Source organism: Microplitis demolitor, chromosome 10 (genome assembly GCF_026212275.2).
Source record: "Microplitis demolitor isolate Queensland-Clemson2020A chromosome 10, iyMicDemo2.1a, whole genome shotgun sequence".
Classification (NCBI taxonomy): domain Eukaryota; kingdom Metazoa; phylum Arthropoda; class Insecta; order Hymenoptera; family Braconidae; genus Microplitis; species Microplitis demolitor.
Genome location: NC_068554.1, coordinates 6474135 through 6490996, shown reverse-complemented (window position 1 = coordinate 6490996; position 16862 = coordinate 6474135). Strand labels below are relative to the sequence as shown.

At 27.8% G+C, this 16862-nt stretch overlaps 3 protein-coding genes across 7 annotated transcripts; all 3 read left to right on the top strand.

The window, feature by feature from the left end:
- Window positions 1-112: 112 nt before the first annotated feature.
- On the top strand, window positions 113-4765 carry LOC103570465 (uncharacterized). Of its 3 annotated transcripts, none has more exons than XM_053742355.1 (7): window positions 113-209; window positions 323-441; window positions 506-692; window positions 4085-4203; window positions 4272-4458; window positions 4549-4579; window positions 4655-4765. In XM_053742355.1, exons 1-6 carry the CDS (start codon window positions 155-157, stop codon window positions 4557-4559), a joined length of 678 nt encoding a protein of 225 aa, XP_053598330.1. In that variant the 5' UTR covers window positions 113-154; the 3' UTR covers window positions 4560-4579; window positions 4655-4765. The 3 variants fall into 3 exon arrangements, with proteins under 3 accessions (XP_053598330.1, XP_008546442.1, XP_008546441.1); XM_008548220.3 differs by having other exon boundaries at window positions 320-441; window positions 4549-4574; window positions 4655-4761; XM_008548219.3 differs by having other exon boundaries at window positions 320-441; window positions 4655-4761.
- A 1291-nt stretch (window positions 4766-6056) lies between these two features.
- Window positions 6057-9278, top strand: LOC103570464 (uncharacterized). The gene is made up of 8 exons (XM_008548218.3): window positions 6057-6251; window positions 7411-7529; window positions 7601-7784; window positions 7863-7981; window positions 8046-8232; window positions 8303-8421; window positions 8486-8672; window positions 9070-9278. Exons 1-8 carry the CDS (start codon window positions 6194-6196, stop codon window positions 9078-9080), a joined length of 984 nt encoding a protein of 327 aa, XP_008546440.1. The 5' UTR covers window positions 6057-6193; the 3' UTR covers window positions 9081-9278.
- Window positions 9279-10415: 1137 nt separating this feature from the next.
- LOC103570463 (cell surface glycoprotein MUC18-like) lies at window positions 10416-16731 on the top strand. 3 transcript variants are annotated; one of them, XM_008548216.3, is made up of 9 exons: window positions 10416-10705; window positions 10791-10909; window positions 13459-13645; window positions 13759-13877; window positions 13943-14129; window positions 14202-14320; window positions 14395-14581; window positions 16403-16428; window positions 16502-16731. In XM_008548216.3, the coding sequence occupies exons 1-8, from the start codon at window positions 10651-10653 to the stop codon at window positions 16411-16413; spliced, it is 984 nt and encodes a 327-aa protein (XP_008546438.1). In that variant the 5' UTR covers window positions 10416-10650; the 3' UTR covers window positions 16414-16428; window positions 16502-16731. The 3 variants fall into 3 exon arrangements, with proteins under 3 accessions (XP_008546438.1, XP_008546439.1, XP_053598111.1); XM_008548217.3 differs by having other exon boundaries at window positions 16403-16433; XM_053742136.1 differs by lacking the exons at window positions 16403-16428; window positions 16502-16731 and having other exon boundaries at window positions 14395-15232.
- The last annotated feature ends 131 nt before the right edge of the window (window positions 16732-16862 follow it).

Genomic DNA, 16862 nt, shown 5'->3' with positions numbered 1-16862 from the left:
ACCTATTCACAGTCATGACCCAACTGAACCATATATAAGTTTATCTCTATTTTTTTTTTGTCGTTTACTTCTGATCGTATAAAAATGGTGAAGATGTTCATGAATTATTACAGTCAATACATAAGTAAGAAGTGATTCAAATTTCTTTAAAGTCATGACATCTCTACTTCAAGCTTCTGTTTTATTTTTATTAATATCCATATGTCGAGGTATACTTTTAAATATTAATCAAGTTATTAAATAAACACGTAGAATTATTTTCAATTATCAATGATATTAATTAACTTTCTTATTATTAATGAGTGATTTTGGATTATAGCAGCAGAAAAACCTTCAATGGAACCAGAAGGTTCTGAGATCGCATTAAATGAAGGCGAACGATTGCTCATTAAATGCCACAGTAATCAAGAAATGAACTTTTACACTAAATTAGATCACCCTGTAAGTTTTTTAAAATTTTTAGATATACTCTAGATTATATGTGATAAACAATAATTTGATAAAGGATAAAGCGTCTGATAGCGATGAAGAATCTGCAGGAATAGGCGAGGGCTCAGTTACACTGAGTTTCGAAAAAACATCAGTTGTTCCAGAGGATAGTGGATGGTACGGTTGTGCAGTTAAGGGGGTTACAATAGATATAGAAACATTGGATCAGCCAGAAGTTAAATGGATTTACGTTGGCGTTAAACGTAAAGTTTTTTCTATAATCATAACTGTCATGCAATCAAAATGAATGTTGACAAGCTCTATCACGTTAGAACCCGACTGTAAGGTATTCAATTTTAATTTTTGCTACTTTAATCTACAAATGATGCTAATAAATATGTAGTAGACTTAAATTTTCTGTACTCTTGAAACTGATAGAAAAATAACGATTTATATGTTTCGAGGTCTCAGATAATTTCAGAATTGGAAATAAATTATTGAAACTTATTTAAAATCGTTTATAGTTCAATGTAGTGACAAAAAAATTGCTTGAAATGAACGAGAATTTTATAAAATCATATGAACTATGGATAGAAATAGTATTCAACATATATTACACGGAAAAAAAAAATGTTAAAATTCACCCGAATTATCAATACTTTTTATTGTTTCAAATAGTAATGCGGCGCCCGGGTGCGATTTTGTTGTTTATTATAAAGTATAAGGTTAAAATATATGAGTGATCTGTTAAAATATACTTATGCTCAAAGAAAAAAAGTATAGGGTAGAGATATAGTTTTTAAAATTTCAAATAGTAAAAATTATTATTTCCAATTGTACAGTTCGAGTTGTATAGTTTCAATGGCAGGATGATATTTTTCAGACTGACGATAGTAAAAATTAAAACTTAAACCATAAATTTTAAAGTTTCAAACAATAAAAATCTCTAAGTCGATGTATATAATTTCATAGTCGATCGTTACTTTTTCTTATGCTACCGTAGTAATAATTTTTGTTCTAAACCCTCATTTTTATTGTTTCGAATAATAAAAATATATTTTTTTTTTGTTCTATTTTATATTTTTTTATTTTGAATTATTTATTTCCGGCTTTTACCGTTTGTTCTCGTAGTACAAGATTCTATTCGGGTTTCTGATTTCACCCCCCCTCTCCTTTGTCTGTTTTCTCATCGTTGTGCATTTAATTGATTACATCCTTGTTTGTATTATGAATAATTGATTTAGTCGGGTATAGTATGTAGTTGTTCGAATTTCTAAATTGAAAAATCACCAGAAAAATTTCAGCTGATTCTCGAAACCACCGACCTTTTGCGAACAGAGTCCCTGGCACTTAGAGCGCTCGACCACAGCATGCGTATGGGAATTGAAAGTTATTTCTGTACTTAAATGGATGACGGTAGCGCATAAAATTTTACTGCAACAAAAAATAAAATTTGTTGAGGCTGACACATACCTTTTACAAATTGACGAAGTATAATGTACAGTTTCATATAGTCAATCTTCACTGATTTCAGTGGGAATATTTAATATTGGCTTTAATAATAAATGTCCGTGAAAATTTATTTATTCCCGTTTATATTATTAAATTTGACTGTTGACTAATGTTAAAATTTAAAAACAACTCCTGGTAAAGTTTCTCAGCTAGAGGACTTTACAAAATAACGTTCTAACTAAATTTATTACTTTGTATCCTTTATATTTTTATTGTTTGAGACTTTAATTTCTCACTTTACAAATGATAGATATTTAAGTTTTGGCTGTCAAACTTTAAATACCATTCGTTGAAAAATTTATATATATATATATATATATATATATATATATATATATATATATATGTAATATAACCAAGTTTTGAGGACACGGTTGCGGCTACAATTCCTATCAGATCGATGAAATTTCTCCCACTTATTATATGGCCGATTATCACGGTTAAGTTCGAAGATGGGCTAAATCGGTCAATTAGTTTAGAAGTTATAGCTATTTAAAATTTCCACGATTTTTCGAAAAAATGAGCTTTTATCCACTTTCATGTTCATATAATTTTAAAACTAATACTCATTGACAATTTCCATAAAATGTATCTGAAAGCTTGTCTAATAAGCTTTAATTTATGACTTTAAACTTTATGTTTTGACCATTTCTTCCAATAATTTGATAGCTTTGAAAATTTTTATAGAATTAAAAAATGATGAAAATATGGTTTTCTTTCCACACATAACTTAAGCATTTCCCATTATAATCCAATTTCGTCAGTTGTATTTTGTTGTGAACAAAATAAACTTTAAATTTCATAGCTATTTTCTATTTTGAAAGTATCTCTTTTATCACTAATAATGTTTCAAATGTACCTGTACGCTCTATGATTGACAGTTTTATTGTTTTATGATCCTTTCAAAGCATTGAAAATTTTTTTTAATATATAAACACGCATCTTTTATGATTTTAAGTCTTAATAAATTATGCACTACACATTAAAATCTATTTCCATTAAATTTTTCTTGTTGCTAATAATATAATCTTTTAAGTTGTTGGCACTGGAAGATAATATTTTGTTAATAGTAATACCGTTAGGTGATAGTGACCATCTCAAAATTAAATAAACATTGTAGACTATGAATACAGCAATACTTTATTTGCGAAAAATTTATATTGCTAAATTATCTAGACAATGTTTTGTCAAATGAATTATCTGAAGTTCACCGAGAAATTTCATACCATGACTACACACTAACATGTATCACAAGATATTCATGTACGAAATTAACTTACTCGATAGATTAAGTGAGAAATCTACCTTCCATTTCGGCTGCTGAATGGTCTTTTTTTATGGTTTCAAATGATAATTTTATCTAAATGAAATTTATATTTTAGCATTCGATTTATAATTATATTAAATATTGAAATCACGATATTATTATTTAAATTTATATTAATTGCTAAAAATATTATAATTATTAGACATCAAACTTTATTTATTACAGTTCCTTTTTTTCCGTGTACGATGAGCTTGGAAACTACAATATTTGTAGTTTCTGCGAACAGCTAGTAATAACCTATATGAAGACAGCATTGATGAGGTAACGATAAAACTTATAAATTTACTGCATCATTTACAGAATCGTTTGTAGACTAATGTAGTGTAATGACACATTAAATGTGTAAGTTTGATTGTTACATCATCAATGATGTGCTCTTATATATAGGTTATTACTAGCTGCTCGCGGACACCACAAACAAACGAGTGCTGCTATAATCATTATTGTTTGCAGTTTCCAAGCTCACCGTCGCATATGTTGAATACTATTTCTAGCCGTAGTTCACCCGGTTTTATATAATTCTTGTAAGCTTCAAGTTATTGTTTGTCACTGAATTGAACTACAAACAATTTTAAATAAGTTTTAATAATTTATTTCCAATTCTGACATTATCTGAGACCTTGAAGCATATAAATCATTCTTTTTTGGTCAGTTTCAAGACTATAAAAAATTCAAGTTTAGTACATGTATTAACATCGTTTGTAGATTAAAGTAGCAAAAATTAAAATTGAATATCTTAAAGTCGGGCTCTAACGGGACAGAGCTATGTTAATAATTAATTAAAAATTTTTTTCTATCTATTTTTTTCTAAAACAGCTAAGAAGCCTTCAATGGAACAATCAGGACCAATTCTTAATTTAATTGAAGGCGACGAATTGTTTATTAAATGCCGTAGTTATCAAGACATGACTTTTTACACTATCCTAGATAAACCTGTGAGTTATGTTTTTGTATTAAAAAAATAGTTTATGCAATTTATAATATCCCTTTTTTTTTATTTAAGGGCCAAGAGTCTCAAAGTACTGAAGAAGGTACTGCAATCTTTGAGGGTGCATACACACTCGCTTTGAAAAAAAAGTCAGTTGTCCAGGGTGACAGTGGATGGTATGGTTGCGCATACAGTGATGTAAAAGTTGATACAAGTAATCATGATCAGCCGGAAGTTAACTGGATTAACGTTATCGTTAAACGTAATACATTTGTTTATTCCGAAAATAAATCATTAATTTACTCGATATTCATTAAACAACTATTCATTTTACTTATTTTTTATTTTTCAGCTAAAGCTTGATCCAATCACACAAACGTATGGTACAAATTATTACTATAATTTATATTTTTGAAATAAGTTTTAATTCCACATTATTATTTTTTTTTTCTTTACAGATTTTATTCCAAATTAACTGGAAGTTTCATAAATATTTTAAATTGGTCCTCAAGAATTATTGAATACTGGTTTTAATTATTCACAAGTTTCTAAATTCTCAAGAAAATTATTGTCAATTTTGATAAGAAACATTTGAAATAAAATATTTAAATAAATAATGAAGTCGTTCGTTTGTTTGATTTAATACTTTAACATTTTTATTAAAGGGTAAATTGGTAATTGGCTGTTAAATTATTTTATATACTCGATTTTCAAAATTTGGACTATACACGTTTCCCGGGTCAAGAAATAATTTAATGTTAAATGATTTTTTTTAGTGTTGCCATATGATGGAGATTCTTTCCAGATTTTGTTCATGCTGATGGTATTCATCACCTCTTGTCACTCTAAAATTTTAGTCGTCGCTTTTATTAAACTGTTAATTAATCCTAAATTTTATTTTTCTCTTTGGATTTGTTTGCAAAGATCTTCAAAGTCTTGAGACTTGAATCATAAAAATCTGTTTCCCATATTTTATACAATAACATTAGCATTTGTAACACAATTCGACTCCTAATTCTTTAAAAATAAAACTACTTTTTTTTAACGACGGAAAAAATTTTAGCATCGTTTTTGGGTTTAAATTTAACACCAGAATAGTGTGGCCTTTACACCGGTTTTTTTTATAGTGTAGCCAAGCATTGCCATATAGCGAAAGCTAGAGCATTTTTAAATGCACTAAACGGTTGAAACTTTTCAAAATAATAAAAAATGCTACTCATATAGGAGAGAACTTTATGATAACGATTTCTGTATACACGGAGAGAAATTTATGGTAACAATTACAATATATCATAGGAATGATTTCCATAACGCATGGTAATCGGTTTTTTTGAAATATTGTCAATTATAGGAACGGCACTTATACATATTATGGTGATTATTCCTATTAATATGGGTACAATTCCAATATGATATCGAAATAGTTCCTATAGAATTATGGTAATCGTTATTATGTCACTATGGTAATTATTCCTGTAATAGTATGGTAATAATTTCCATAATATTATGGTAATCGTCATTGTATATTATGGTAATAATTCCCATAGTGTATAAATTATATTTAATTATTTATTTATCTATGATTTATTTTGACATCTAATAATTTGAACTGAAGTTCAATATTTATTGCTGATAATCCATAGGTTTAGAATTAACTCATAAAGTCATAAAGAATTAAAATCAACGACTCAAAACTTTTATTTTTTTTACATAACATTTTATTTTTTATTAAAAATTAACAATCAGTTATAATATATTGCGTATAATATGTTGTTGATAAGATACTGACGCAACAAATATTTAAAAAAAATAAAATTTATCAAACAAAAACATTTGATGTTGGCCGTGACCTATTAATAATCATGGTCTAGTTGAACTATTTAAGCTTATCTATATTTTTTATTTGTGGTTTATGTCTGATCGTATAAAAATAGCAAAGACATCCAGGAATTATCACAGTCTGTGAATAAGTAACAAGTGATTTAGATTGTATTTAAATGATGGCATCTCTACTTCAAGCTTGTGCTTTATTTTTATTAATATCCATATGTCGAGGTATACTTTTAGTAATTAAATAAATGAACAAATAATCTATTTATTTATCATATTATTAAAGGAATAAGGAAAAAATTGTGCAAGCCATATCGTTACGATGAAATTAGTAATAACGTGATACAAGTTGGTATCGTTTGAAAGATTTTGACTTGAATTTGTGCCTTTTCGAGGTTTCAAATGTTTCTGTGGGATAATTTTTTTGATATCTCAATGACGTGATCAGCTGGTTGCTTCGGACTGCTCAGAGCAGAGTTGATTAATACTGAAACAATCCGATTGTCAATTTAAAAATCAAAAGTTGTTTTACTCTGAAAATTTATTAACGAAAAAAGTTATTTTTCCTTATCTTTACGTCATGGTAGAAAATATCAGCATTTGCTACAATGATCGGGTCGTCGATTATCCATAGCTTATTTTTTTTACATTAATTTACTAAAAAATATCCTGTGTTTAACTAAATAATACATGATTTTGATAAACATGTCAATCGGCTCATTATTTAAACGGCCACTGTATAAATTATATAAATATATAGTGTTCAGTAGATCTCGTTCCCTTTCGAAATTTTTTGGGTTCAGACATTTTTTTTTCGCCTTTTTAGGGGGTACCCTATTTTGCCCGCTAAAGCGAAAATTTTTTTGTTTCAACAGCAACTGAAATTTTTGTTTATTTACTTCGCATATCATTGAAACAAAAAGAGTTAGCGAATTTGAGTCCTCGGAAACATAGCATTTCCTCAAATTCCCCGCTTTGCCCCCCCCCCCTCCCCACACTATATAGTTATACATTCATTATTGAGTGAATCGTTTTGTTTAATCCGGAATCAAAATTTATTATGTAAGCTTGATACGTACTCTAAAATTTGACTGTAATTTATCACTATAAAGTTATTTATACAAATTCAACTGTGCATGTTAAAGAATTTTTAAATAATCAATAGAAAAAAAAACAAAGTATTAGTTTTTATTATTTACATCAAGCATTTTTTTTTATGAATTTTTTGGTAAGAACTGATGAGTTAATGATTTAATTAACATTTTAATTTAAAACGTATTACATAATTTTATCAGCGATACTTGGGCAGCCACGTATAAGAACTACAGGTTGTGAGTTAATTGTTAAAATATTAATAATTCAACTAATTATTTTGTTAAATTAGCTGATAAACCAACAATAGAACCGTCGGATCCAGTTGTCGTTATAAATGAAGGCGATGAGTTGGTTATTACTTGTCATAGTTCTGATGGCATAGAATTTTACACTGATCTAGATAATCCTGTAAGTTATTTTAAACTTTTTATTAAGTATCTGTTAATTTTACATAATTAGTATAATAAATTTTTATATAGCACGAAGCTTCTGTGAAAGTTGACGAATTAGGATTAACAGAAAAATCATTTTCACGTGGTATTAGAAAATCATCAGCAGTTATTGGTGATGGCGGATGGTACGGTTGCGCAAATAAGGATGTCAAAGTTGATCCAAGCCATCATGATCAAGAAGATGTCACTTGGATTTACGTGATTGTCAAATGTAAAATTATTTTTAATTTCAAGTGCTATCAATTCACATATATATTTACTATTATTTAATGCTTTTGGGATAAAACAGCTAAAAAACCTCTGATGGAACCGAAAGGTTCTACGATCTCATTGACTGAAGGTGGCCGATTGTTTATCAAATGCAGCAGTAATCAACAAATGACTTTTTACACTAATTTAGATCACCCTGTGAGTTGTTAAAAATATAAAAAATAACCAGGCGTATTTATAATTTAAATATCATTTTTTAAAGGAAAAAGCCACTGAAATTATTGGAGAAGAAAAAGCAATAGGTGACAGCATATTCACACAAAGTCTTGAAAAAAAAACAGTTGTTCCAGAGGATAGTGGATGGTACGGGTGTGCAGCCAATGACGTCATAGTTGATCCAGAGAACTTCGATCAACTGGAAGTCAAATGGGTTTACGTCAGCGTTAAACGTAAAATTTTTTATGTTACCGACTATGAAGTAACGAAAATTAAAGCTAATAATTTGTTCGTTTTAAACAGCTAAAAAACCCCCAATGGATCCATCAGGCCCAATTCTTAATCTAAATGAAGGCGAAGAATTGATTCTTGAATGCCGAAGTTATGAAGACATGTCTTTTTACTCTGTCCTAGATAATCCTGTGAGTTTTATTTTTTATTAAAAAAATACTTCGTATTTTATGATGTCCATTTTTATTATTTAAGGGCCAAGAGTCTCAAAGTACTCAAGAAAATTCTGCAATCTTTGAGGGTGCCCATACTGCCGCTTTAAAAAAGAAGTCAGTAGTCCCGGGTGATAGTGGATGGTATGGTTGTGCATACAGTGACGTAAAAGTTGATACAAGTAATCGCGATCAACCGGAGGTTAATTGGATTAATGTTATCGTTAAACGTAATAAATTATTTTATTATTCACAATTTCTTTACTCTACACTCTAAAAAATTGGACGTTAATTCAGAGTAAATATGGATTTTATTTCAATTCGAATTCACTCTGTCATTCTAAGTTTTGGAGTTAAAAAGAAAAACTCTGCTTACGAAGTAAATACGAGCTTTTTTTTGCAGAGTGATGTGGATTTTATATCAAACTGCATCGACTCAGATCTAAAGTTTCAATTTTAGAATAAACTCCATTTCAGAGTGAATTTCAATCCAATAGAATTAAGTAGATAAAAAATTGTCCGCTCTATATTTACTCCGAATTTCATCCGCATTTACTTCGCAAATTTTTTTCAGTGTATAAAATTATTAATTTATTTAATAAAATTTAATTTTTTTTTATTTTGCAGCTAAAGTTTGACCCAGTTTCGAAACTTTAATGATTTAAATATTCTTGTAGATTCAATTTTTATCAATAAATTTTAATTGTTTGTTTTCAATGCCATAAAATGTTTGTTTTTATTTACTAATCATAATCTTCACGGAGACAAAAAAATAGTTCTAATTCCTATGTAGAATGGTAACCATTACTATGTTACATAGAAACGAGTATTTTTTAGCGTCGAGACTTACTGGGGAGAGTAATCCCCCCCCCCCTCCCATATCTACATATTAACGGTGGCTATGCTATAGCATAGGACTGATTACGATTCTACATTGACGAGAGAACTATGTAAATGGACATCACTACAATGTTACCTAGTAACGTTTACAATGTTTTATTTATTTCATTTTTAGTAAACAAGGTTATGAAAAATAAATCACTCAGGTTACTATAAACAGACATATGTAGAAATTGAATTAATTTACTGAAATTATTAAGACACTGCTCAAAAAGAAATATCATTTTTTGATAACAGATAAATAATAATTAAATAAATAAAAATATTTAACAATATACATCGCATATATACACACTGTGAAAAATTCCCATTATATTTTGCTATGGCTGCATTGTAACACCGGACCATAAGAAAACTGGTATAAAATTTACAAGTGTCCCATATAGTCAACGGTATGCGCAGACGACACGATTGGGACCTATGCGCATACGTTTACTATGGGACACTTGTAAATTTTGTACCAGTTTCTTATAGTCCGGGGTTACAATGCACCCATAGTAAAATTTAATGGGAATTTTCCACAGTTCATGCATACACTTACAAACAGGCTTCTGGGCAAATATCCGCGCATGATAACTTCCTTGTCTCACTTATTAAACTGTAATGACAGCTATTCTAGCATAGGACTGAGTGGCATTCTACATAGCCCTGATTCCCATGCTAAACATAGCGATTTTTACAATTGTAGTTGTTTCAATATAACATAGTAATCATTACTAGAAAAATGCTAATGAGTCTTATTTTACATAGTAGTATTTACAATTTTCAAAAAAATGAGTCTGGTTACTATGTAGCATAATAATCATAACTATTCTTTTTTCTTCGTGTTTTATTATTTATTTATCTGTACTATATTTTTACTATCAATAGTTAAACTTAAAATCTAGTTTCTATTTTTGCCGATAATAGAGATGTTAAAAATCTGCTCATAAAATTTTAACATCAACGCATTAATAAATTTTGATTTTTTAACATAAAATGATATTTGTAATTAAAAATTAATTATCAATCAACAGTATGTCAAAAATATTGTCGATAAAATAATTGTTGACATAATAAACAACAGGAAATTTTCAGTGAACTTAAAAAAAATAAGTAAACAATAATATTTACTAAAATTAAAGCATTCAGTATATTGTTCATGACTTATTAATAGCCATGATTTAATTGTTTGCATTAAACTTTTTAAGTTTATCACCATTTTTATTTCGTCGTTGCTTGTTTGTGTCCGATGTTATAAAAATGGTGAAGACACTCATGAATTATCACAGTAAGTAAATAAGTGAGATTCGAATTTTTTTTTAAACGATGGCACCTTTACTACAGGCTTTTACTTTATTTTTGATTCTATCAATATGTAGAGGTATGATTTTAATTATTAGTTGAAAAAAGTTGTTTAGTTTAGTATTGAACTATTGATAATCAAATTTATTATTTTGTTAAATCAGCTGATAAACCGAAAATCGAACCATCAGATCCGATTCTTGATATAAATGAAGACGGTAAACTGTTTATTAAATGTCGCAGTAACAAAGCCATGAAATTTTATATTGTATTAGACAATCCCGTAAGTTATTTCTGGTTTTTAAAAAAACTTCTATACTTTTCTGTGTACACTGATAGAAGAATTTATTAAATGTTAATAAATTCATTTGTTTGGATACAATAATTTCATTTATTGAATACAAATTAATATTTGTTAAGATTTAATAAATATTTCATTTATTAAATACAAATTAATATTTGTTAACATTTAATAAATATTTCTTTGGAATAAAAGTATATTTATTAACAGTTAATAAATATGCACTAATAACTAACAAATATTTATTAACAGTTAATAAATTACTTTTGGAGTGAATGTGTCTTTTTTACGGTGCGCCGTGAAGATCATTCATAAACAAATAACGCAATAACCCTTCTTAACAAAGATATGATACTGAATACTGAACATAAACACATATTTTTCTGTCGAATTTTAAATAAAAAAGTTTAAAGTGGCCCGTAAAGTTATTTAAAAATTTATTGAAATGAATGTGTTGGTAAATTCATGGGGTCTCGGTGAACTATATCCAATGTTGATGAGTCAGTACAATCAAACGAATAAGATTAAAGTCTTTATACATATCGGAAACCTTTAAACTTATTAATATAAAAATAATTATCATTTTAGTTGAATAGTTTTTCTTATTTTTCTGTAGAGCATGATATAACTGATTTAGATACTCCGAAAGAATCATAAACAATAATAGAGATGAAATGAAATTCATGTTACATCAAGCAGAGTTCATGTTTTTTCTCGTCGTGACTTAATTTAAGATATATTTATGTAAATATTAATTTACCATCATACATATTATATTTTTTGCATTTTTTTTGTTAAAAAAAATTAAAAAATTTTAATGAAACGAATATTAATTATAAATATTTTTAATTTACATTCTAAATTCTTTCAATTTATATTACCCTAATAATTTTCACCGCAAAAAAAACTGTAATTTATTACAACTATTTTTTTATGATTCATTTCATTTTCTCTATTTTTTCTATAAGGAAACTATAAATCTATCTCATCTAATTAAATTGTATTATTTATTGAAGTTCTGAGGTTACAAACAGTGTCAAAGTAAAGCTTTTATGCTAACTTTTTATTTAACTTTCTTAATAAATGATTTATTAACAGTTAATAAGGCTTATTAAACATTAAAAAATCCTTCTATCAGTGTAAAAAAAATTGTTGGTGAAAGGCTGAAAAAACGTTGACTATTCTAAATTTCAAAACGTCACAGACAATGAAGAACTTGGTGTAAATGATCTTTAAACTTCTGAAAATACAAAGAAACAATAATGCCATCTTGCAGTCAGAATGGAAAGTAGATTTCTCTAAAGAGGTTCTAAAAATTTTCTAAACCTTGTAAATTCATAATTAATAAAATCGATATTTTCTTCTTAGCTACTAAATAAAGCTAACAGAATACGATAATGTGGAATACATACATAAGTTATCAGGGATTAAAACTACATTTAGTAATTTTTTGGATTTTGTTCAAACTTTTAAGACTCTCAAATTATTGGAAGAAAAAGTCAAAAGATAAAGTTTAAGGATGAGAATTAAAGCTTATTAAACAAACTTTAAGATACTTTCATAGAAATTATCTATAAGTTTTAGTTTTAAAGTTATATTAACTTATATTAGCAGTAAAAAAATGGTTTTTAGAAAAATCGTGAAAATTTCAAACAACCATAACTTCTAAACTCATCGACTAATTGAGTCCACCTTCAAATTTGAATAAAACAATCGCCTATAGAATAATCGTAAGAACATTTTATTATAATCCGATGAAAATTGTAGGCACTATCGTGATGATAAGACTGGTTAAATCACACATATATAAATCTTTTAACAAGTGGTATTTTTGGAAGCTACTCAATTAATTATCATAGGTTATGACAAAATTCCTTGAAAAATCGACCACGAGGACGAATGCAATAGCTGGATTTTAGAAAAATCTATTTAAAAAATAACTGACAAAATGTAAATTAACGTTTTTTTGACTATTTTGTGAACTTTTTTCAGAAAGAACTGATTTTGAACTCTTTTTGTAAAAAGAAATTCAGTAAAGTTACAGTTTCAGATAATAACGCGGCGCTTCGGATATAAAACTGGAAACATTTGGAAAATTCTGTAAGAATCAGTTTCAAACAATAGCATCAGAGTTTAGTAAACACTTACTCAAAAGTACATTTGAAATGTTAAAACTCACTATTCAGAAATCAATTTAATAAAATTATTATTTGAAATTGTAATTTTTTAATAATTTTTTCAAATTTTCCCAGTTTTCTATATAGAAAACTATATATAGAAAATATATTCGAAGAACCGCATGATTATCTGAAACTGTAATTTTTATTGTTTTCTTTTTTCTGTACGTTTTTCTTTGAACATATTTTAATAGTATTAATTCAAAGATTGATTTTTCCCGCCAAATTTAAAAAGCTCAAACAAAGTTCGTCGTTGTGTCACGTTTTGAAGTTTAGAATAGTCAACGCTTTTTCAACCATTTTTCAACAATTGTTTTTTGACATGAGCTGTAATTAAAATATTTATTTTTTCAGAAGCAAAAATTTTCTGAAACGATTGAACTAGCAACAATGAGTAACAATTTATTTTTACATACTATCATAAAACCATCAGTAGTTCTCGGTGATAGTGGATGGTATGGTTGTGCAAATTCCGACGTAAAAGTTGATACAAGTCAACATGATCAACTAGAGGTTTCATGGATTCACGTGAACGTCAAACGTAAATTTTTTTTTTGATTATCAATGTCATTTATTAATTAATTTATTTATTAATTACTGTCATTTATTAATTAATTTATTTATTAATAACAAGTTTTCTTTTTATTAAAACAGCTATCAAACCTTTAATGGAACCGGAAGGTTCAGAGATGTTATTAACTGAAGGTGACCGTTTGCTTATTAAATGCCACAGTGATAAAGAGATGATTTCTTACAGTAAACTAAATAATCCTGTGAGTTGTTTTTGATTTTCAAAAATATTTTAGTTTAATTATTATGACAAAAAAATAATTTTAAGGATAAAGCTTCGGAGAGCAGTGAAGATTCTACAACTCAAGATGAAAATTTATTTACACTAAGTATTGAAAAAAAATCAGTTGTTCCAGAAGATAGTGGGTGGTACGGTTGCGCAAATAAAGACGTCTCAGTTGACACGGAGAGATTTAATCAACCAGAAGTTAGATGGATTTTTGTAAACGTTAAATGTAAATTTTTTCATATTACTGACTATCAAGTAACCAATCAATGTTAATTATTAATTCTTCATGTTAAAACAGCTAAGAAGCCTTTAATGGAACCATCAGGACCAATTCTCAATCTAAATGAAGGCGAAGAACTACTCCTTAAATGCCGTAGTCACCAAGACATGACTTTTTTCACTGTTTTGGATAATCCTGTGAGTTTTGTTTTTCTTAAAAAAAAAAAAAAAATTTAGACAATTTATTATGTGCTTTTTTTTCGTTATTTAAGGGCCAAGAGTCTGAAAATATAGAAGAGTCTTCTACGTTCTTTGAGGGAATATATACAGTCATTTTTAAAAAAAATTCCGTACTCCAGGGTGACAGTGGATGGTATGGATGCGCATATAGCGACGTCGACGTTGATACAAGTAATCGCGATCAACTGGGAGTCAACTGGATAAACGTTGTTGTTAAACGTATGATATTTATTTATTCCTAAAACTATTAATTAAGTCATTTTATATCACACTGTAAAAAATCGGTAATGAATCCGGAGTGAATATGGATTTTATTTCAATTAGAATTCACTCCGCCGTTCGAAATCTGGAGTTTAAAAAACACTTACTCTGTATATGGACTAAATAAGGAATTTTTTTCTCAGCGAAGTGATATCAGAGTAGTGTGGATTTTATTTCGTTTTAATGTCGAACTGAACTTTCATCAAAAATGAATTTTACTACGAGGAAATCAAATAAATAAAAAATTACCCTAGTATTATCGCGAAACAGCCGCATCACTGCTGCAACACTGCGACGCCATAGCTATAGTATTAAAAAAACATTCTTGTTGCCGCAACACCGCCACTCTATATATAGCTGTGACACCCAAAAACCAATTATTGATTTTGGATATTATATAAAATAAAACTTCAAAATCATACCAACACAATAACATCTTTAATTTTCATTTGTTTTTTATTCTAAAAAATTTTAGTCGTAATAATTGTCGAAATTTAATAAATTCTCAATCAATATGTTCCACTATTTAAAAATATTTAATGACTCAATTTTCATAATGGTATAAAAATTTTATTAATTGAAAATTAAATAAAGCAGTATGTATAAATAAACAACGTAGTTACCATTCTCCGAGATATAGATTTGAAAAAAAAAAAAAAATTACAATTGTTATCTATTCAGAGTTGAACGCAATTTAGTAAATAAATTTCAGTTTAATCTTCACATCAATATTATAATTCGAATTTCCTAATTTTGTAAGCTAAAATTTATTAATCAAATTTCGCTGGACTCTTAATTGATAACAACTGTCAGTAATTTTTCTTCAAATCTACATTTTGGTAATTTTGCAACTACGTTGTCCTTTTAGTAATTATTTTTCGATTCATTAACAAAATTTTAAAACGGTTATATGTCAGCTAAAAGTCCTTGAATATTTAAAAAAAGTGGGGAACACTGTATGAGAATACCCATAAAAATCAATTAATTTCAGTAATCATAACCGTTTAATTTCTTTAATGAAAAATTATTTAATTTATTAATTTATATAAAGTGTGCAGCTATGTTGCAGCGGTGGTGCGGCTGTACTAATAATAAAAATACAGATCCATGAAGCTGTGTTGCGGCGGTGATGCGGCTGTAAAAAGAAAATAAAAAATATCGTGCGGCTGCGTTGCGGTGGTGGTGCAGCTATACTAAAGACTACACTGAGAAAAAAAAGTACTATTTTCCTAACAAGAATTTCTTAGTTCAAGAAATCCGTTCAAAATATTTATTTTATTATTTTTAATTATCAATTTCTTGAGAAAAGAGCATCAAATTTATTTTTGTTATTATATGAATTTGATATTATACTGCGAGTAAACAAAAGAATAGCTTTACTTGAATTAAATAAAAATTATTCCCTTCAATTCTACGAATTCTTGAGACAAAATTATATATTCTTGAAAATTATCAAGAATACATGTTCTTATATCAAGTAAATATTCTCATTAAAAGTATTTTTTTTTCTCAGTGTAATAAAAATTTTGCGCGCGTCGGTTTTGTCCTCCAAACGACTGTGGTGCGGCGGTGTTGTAGGAAAAAAGTGCGGGCACCGTGCAGCTATGCTGCAGCGGTGAAAAAAAATTTATTATTCTAAAAATGGAATTTTTATTTTTACTCGGATAATCACTCCGCATTCAATCCTAATTTAATTCACGTTTACTCTGTGATTTTTTTCAGTGTACTGTTAATTTAATAAATAAAAATGTGATTTTCTTAATTTTTCTTATTTTTCAGCTCAATTCTGATCCAACTACACAACTGTAATGTATTAAATATTATTATCATTCTTACTATTTAAAAAAAAATTATTATTTCTTCTTTTTTTTTTTACAGATTTTACTTAAAATTGAAAGAGGAAGTACTATATAAAAAGTTTTATTATTCGAACCTAACATGCATTTATGAATACTATAGATTTAATAATCCAAAATTTGTGGAAGGCTTATGAAAGTTATTGTTGAGCTTAAATATAAATATTCAAATAAAAAAAAAAATATGTTTATTTGTTTGTTTGTTTGTTTTAATACTTGCGCATATCAAATTTAGTAGTACGTCCATTCATAAAAATCGAGAACTGGAATTGGTGTTTACAAGATACCTTTTAGCTTCAGTAGATGACGTAAAATCTCCTACTCCTTCCGTTACTTTTTTCCATCATACAACACATTAGGGTGGGGTCTACGAGTCTCACATT

Bases quoted from the DNA above. Each gene is read 5' to 3' on its own strand.
- LOC103570465 (XM_008548220.3), top strand. From the start codon at position 155: ATGACATCTCTACTTCAAGCTTCTGTTTTATTTTTATTAATATCCATA. The intron at 693-4,084 runs GTAAAGTTTTTT...TTTCTAAAACAG, and splicing joins GATTTACGTTGGCGTTAAAC to CTAAGAAGCCTTCAATGGAA. The intron at 4,204-4,271 runs GTGAGTTATGTT...TTTTTATTTAAG, and splicing joins ACACTATCCTAGATAAACCT to GGCCAAGAGTCTCAAAGTAC.
- LOC103570464 (XM_008548218.3), top strand. From the start codon at position 6,194: ATGATGGCATCTCTACTTCAAGCTTGTGCTTTATTTTTATTAATATCC. The intron at 7,530-7,600 runs GTAAGTTATTTT...ATTTTTATATAG, and splicing joins ACACTGATCTAGATAATCCT to CACGAAGCTTCTGTGAAAGT. The intron at 8,422-8,485 runs GTGAGTTTTATT...TTATTATTTAAG, and splicing joins ACTCTGTCCTAGATAATCCT to GGCCAAGAGTCTCAAAGTAC.
- LOC103570463 (XM_053742136.1), top strand. From the start codon at position 10,651: ATGGCACCTTTACTACAGGCTTTTACTTTATTTTTGATTCTATCAATA. The intron at 10,706-10,790 runs GTATGATTTTAA...TTGTTAAATCAG, and splicing joins GATTCTATCAATATGTAGAG to CTGATAAACCGAAAATCGAA. The intron at 13,646-13,758 runs GTAAATTTTTTT...TTATTAAAACAG, and splicing joins GATTCACGTGAACGTCAAAC to CTATCAAACCTTTAATGGAA.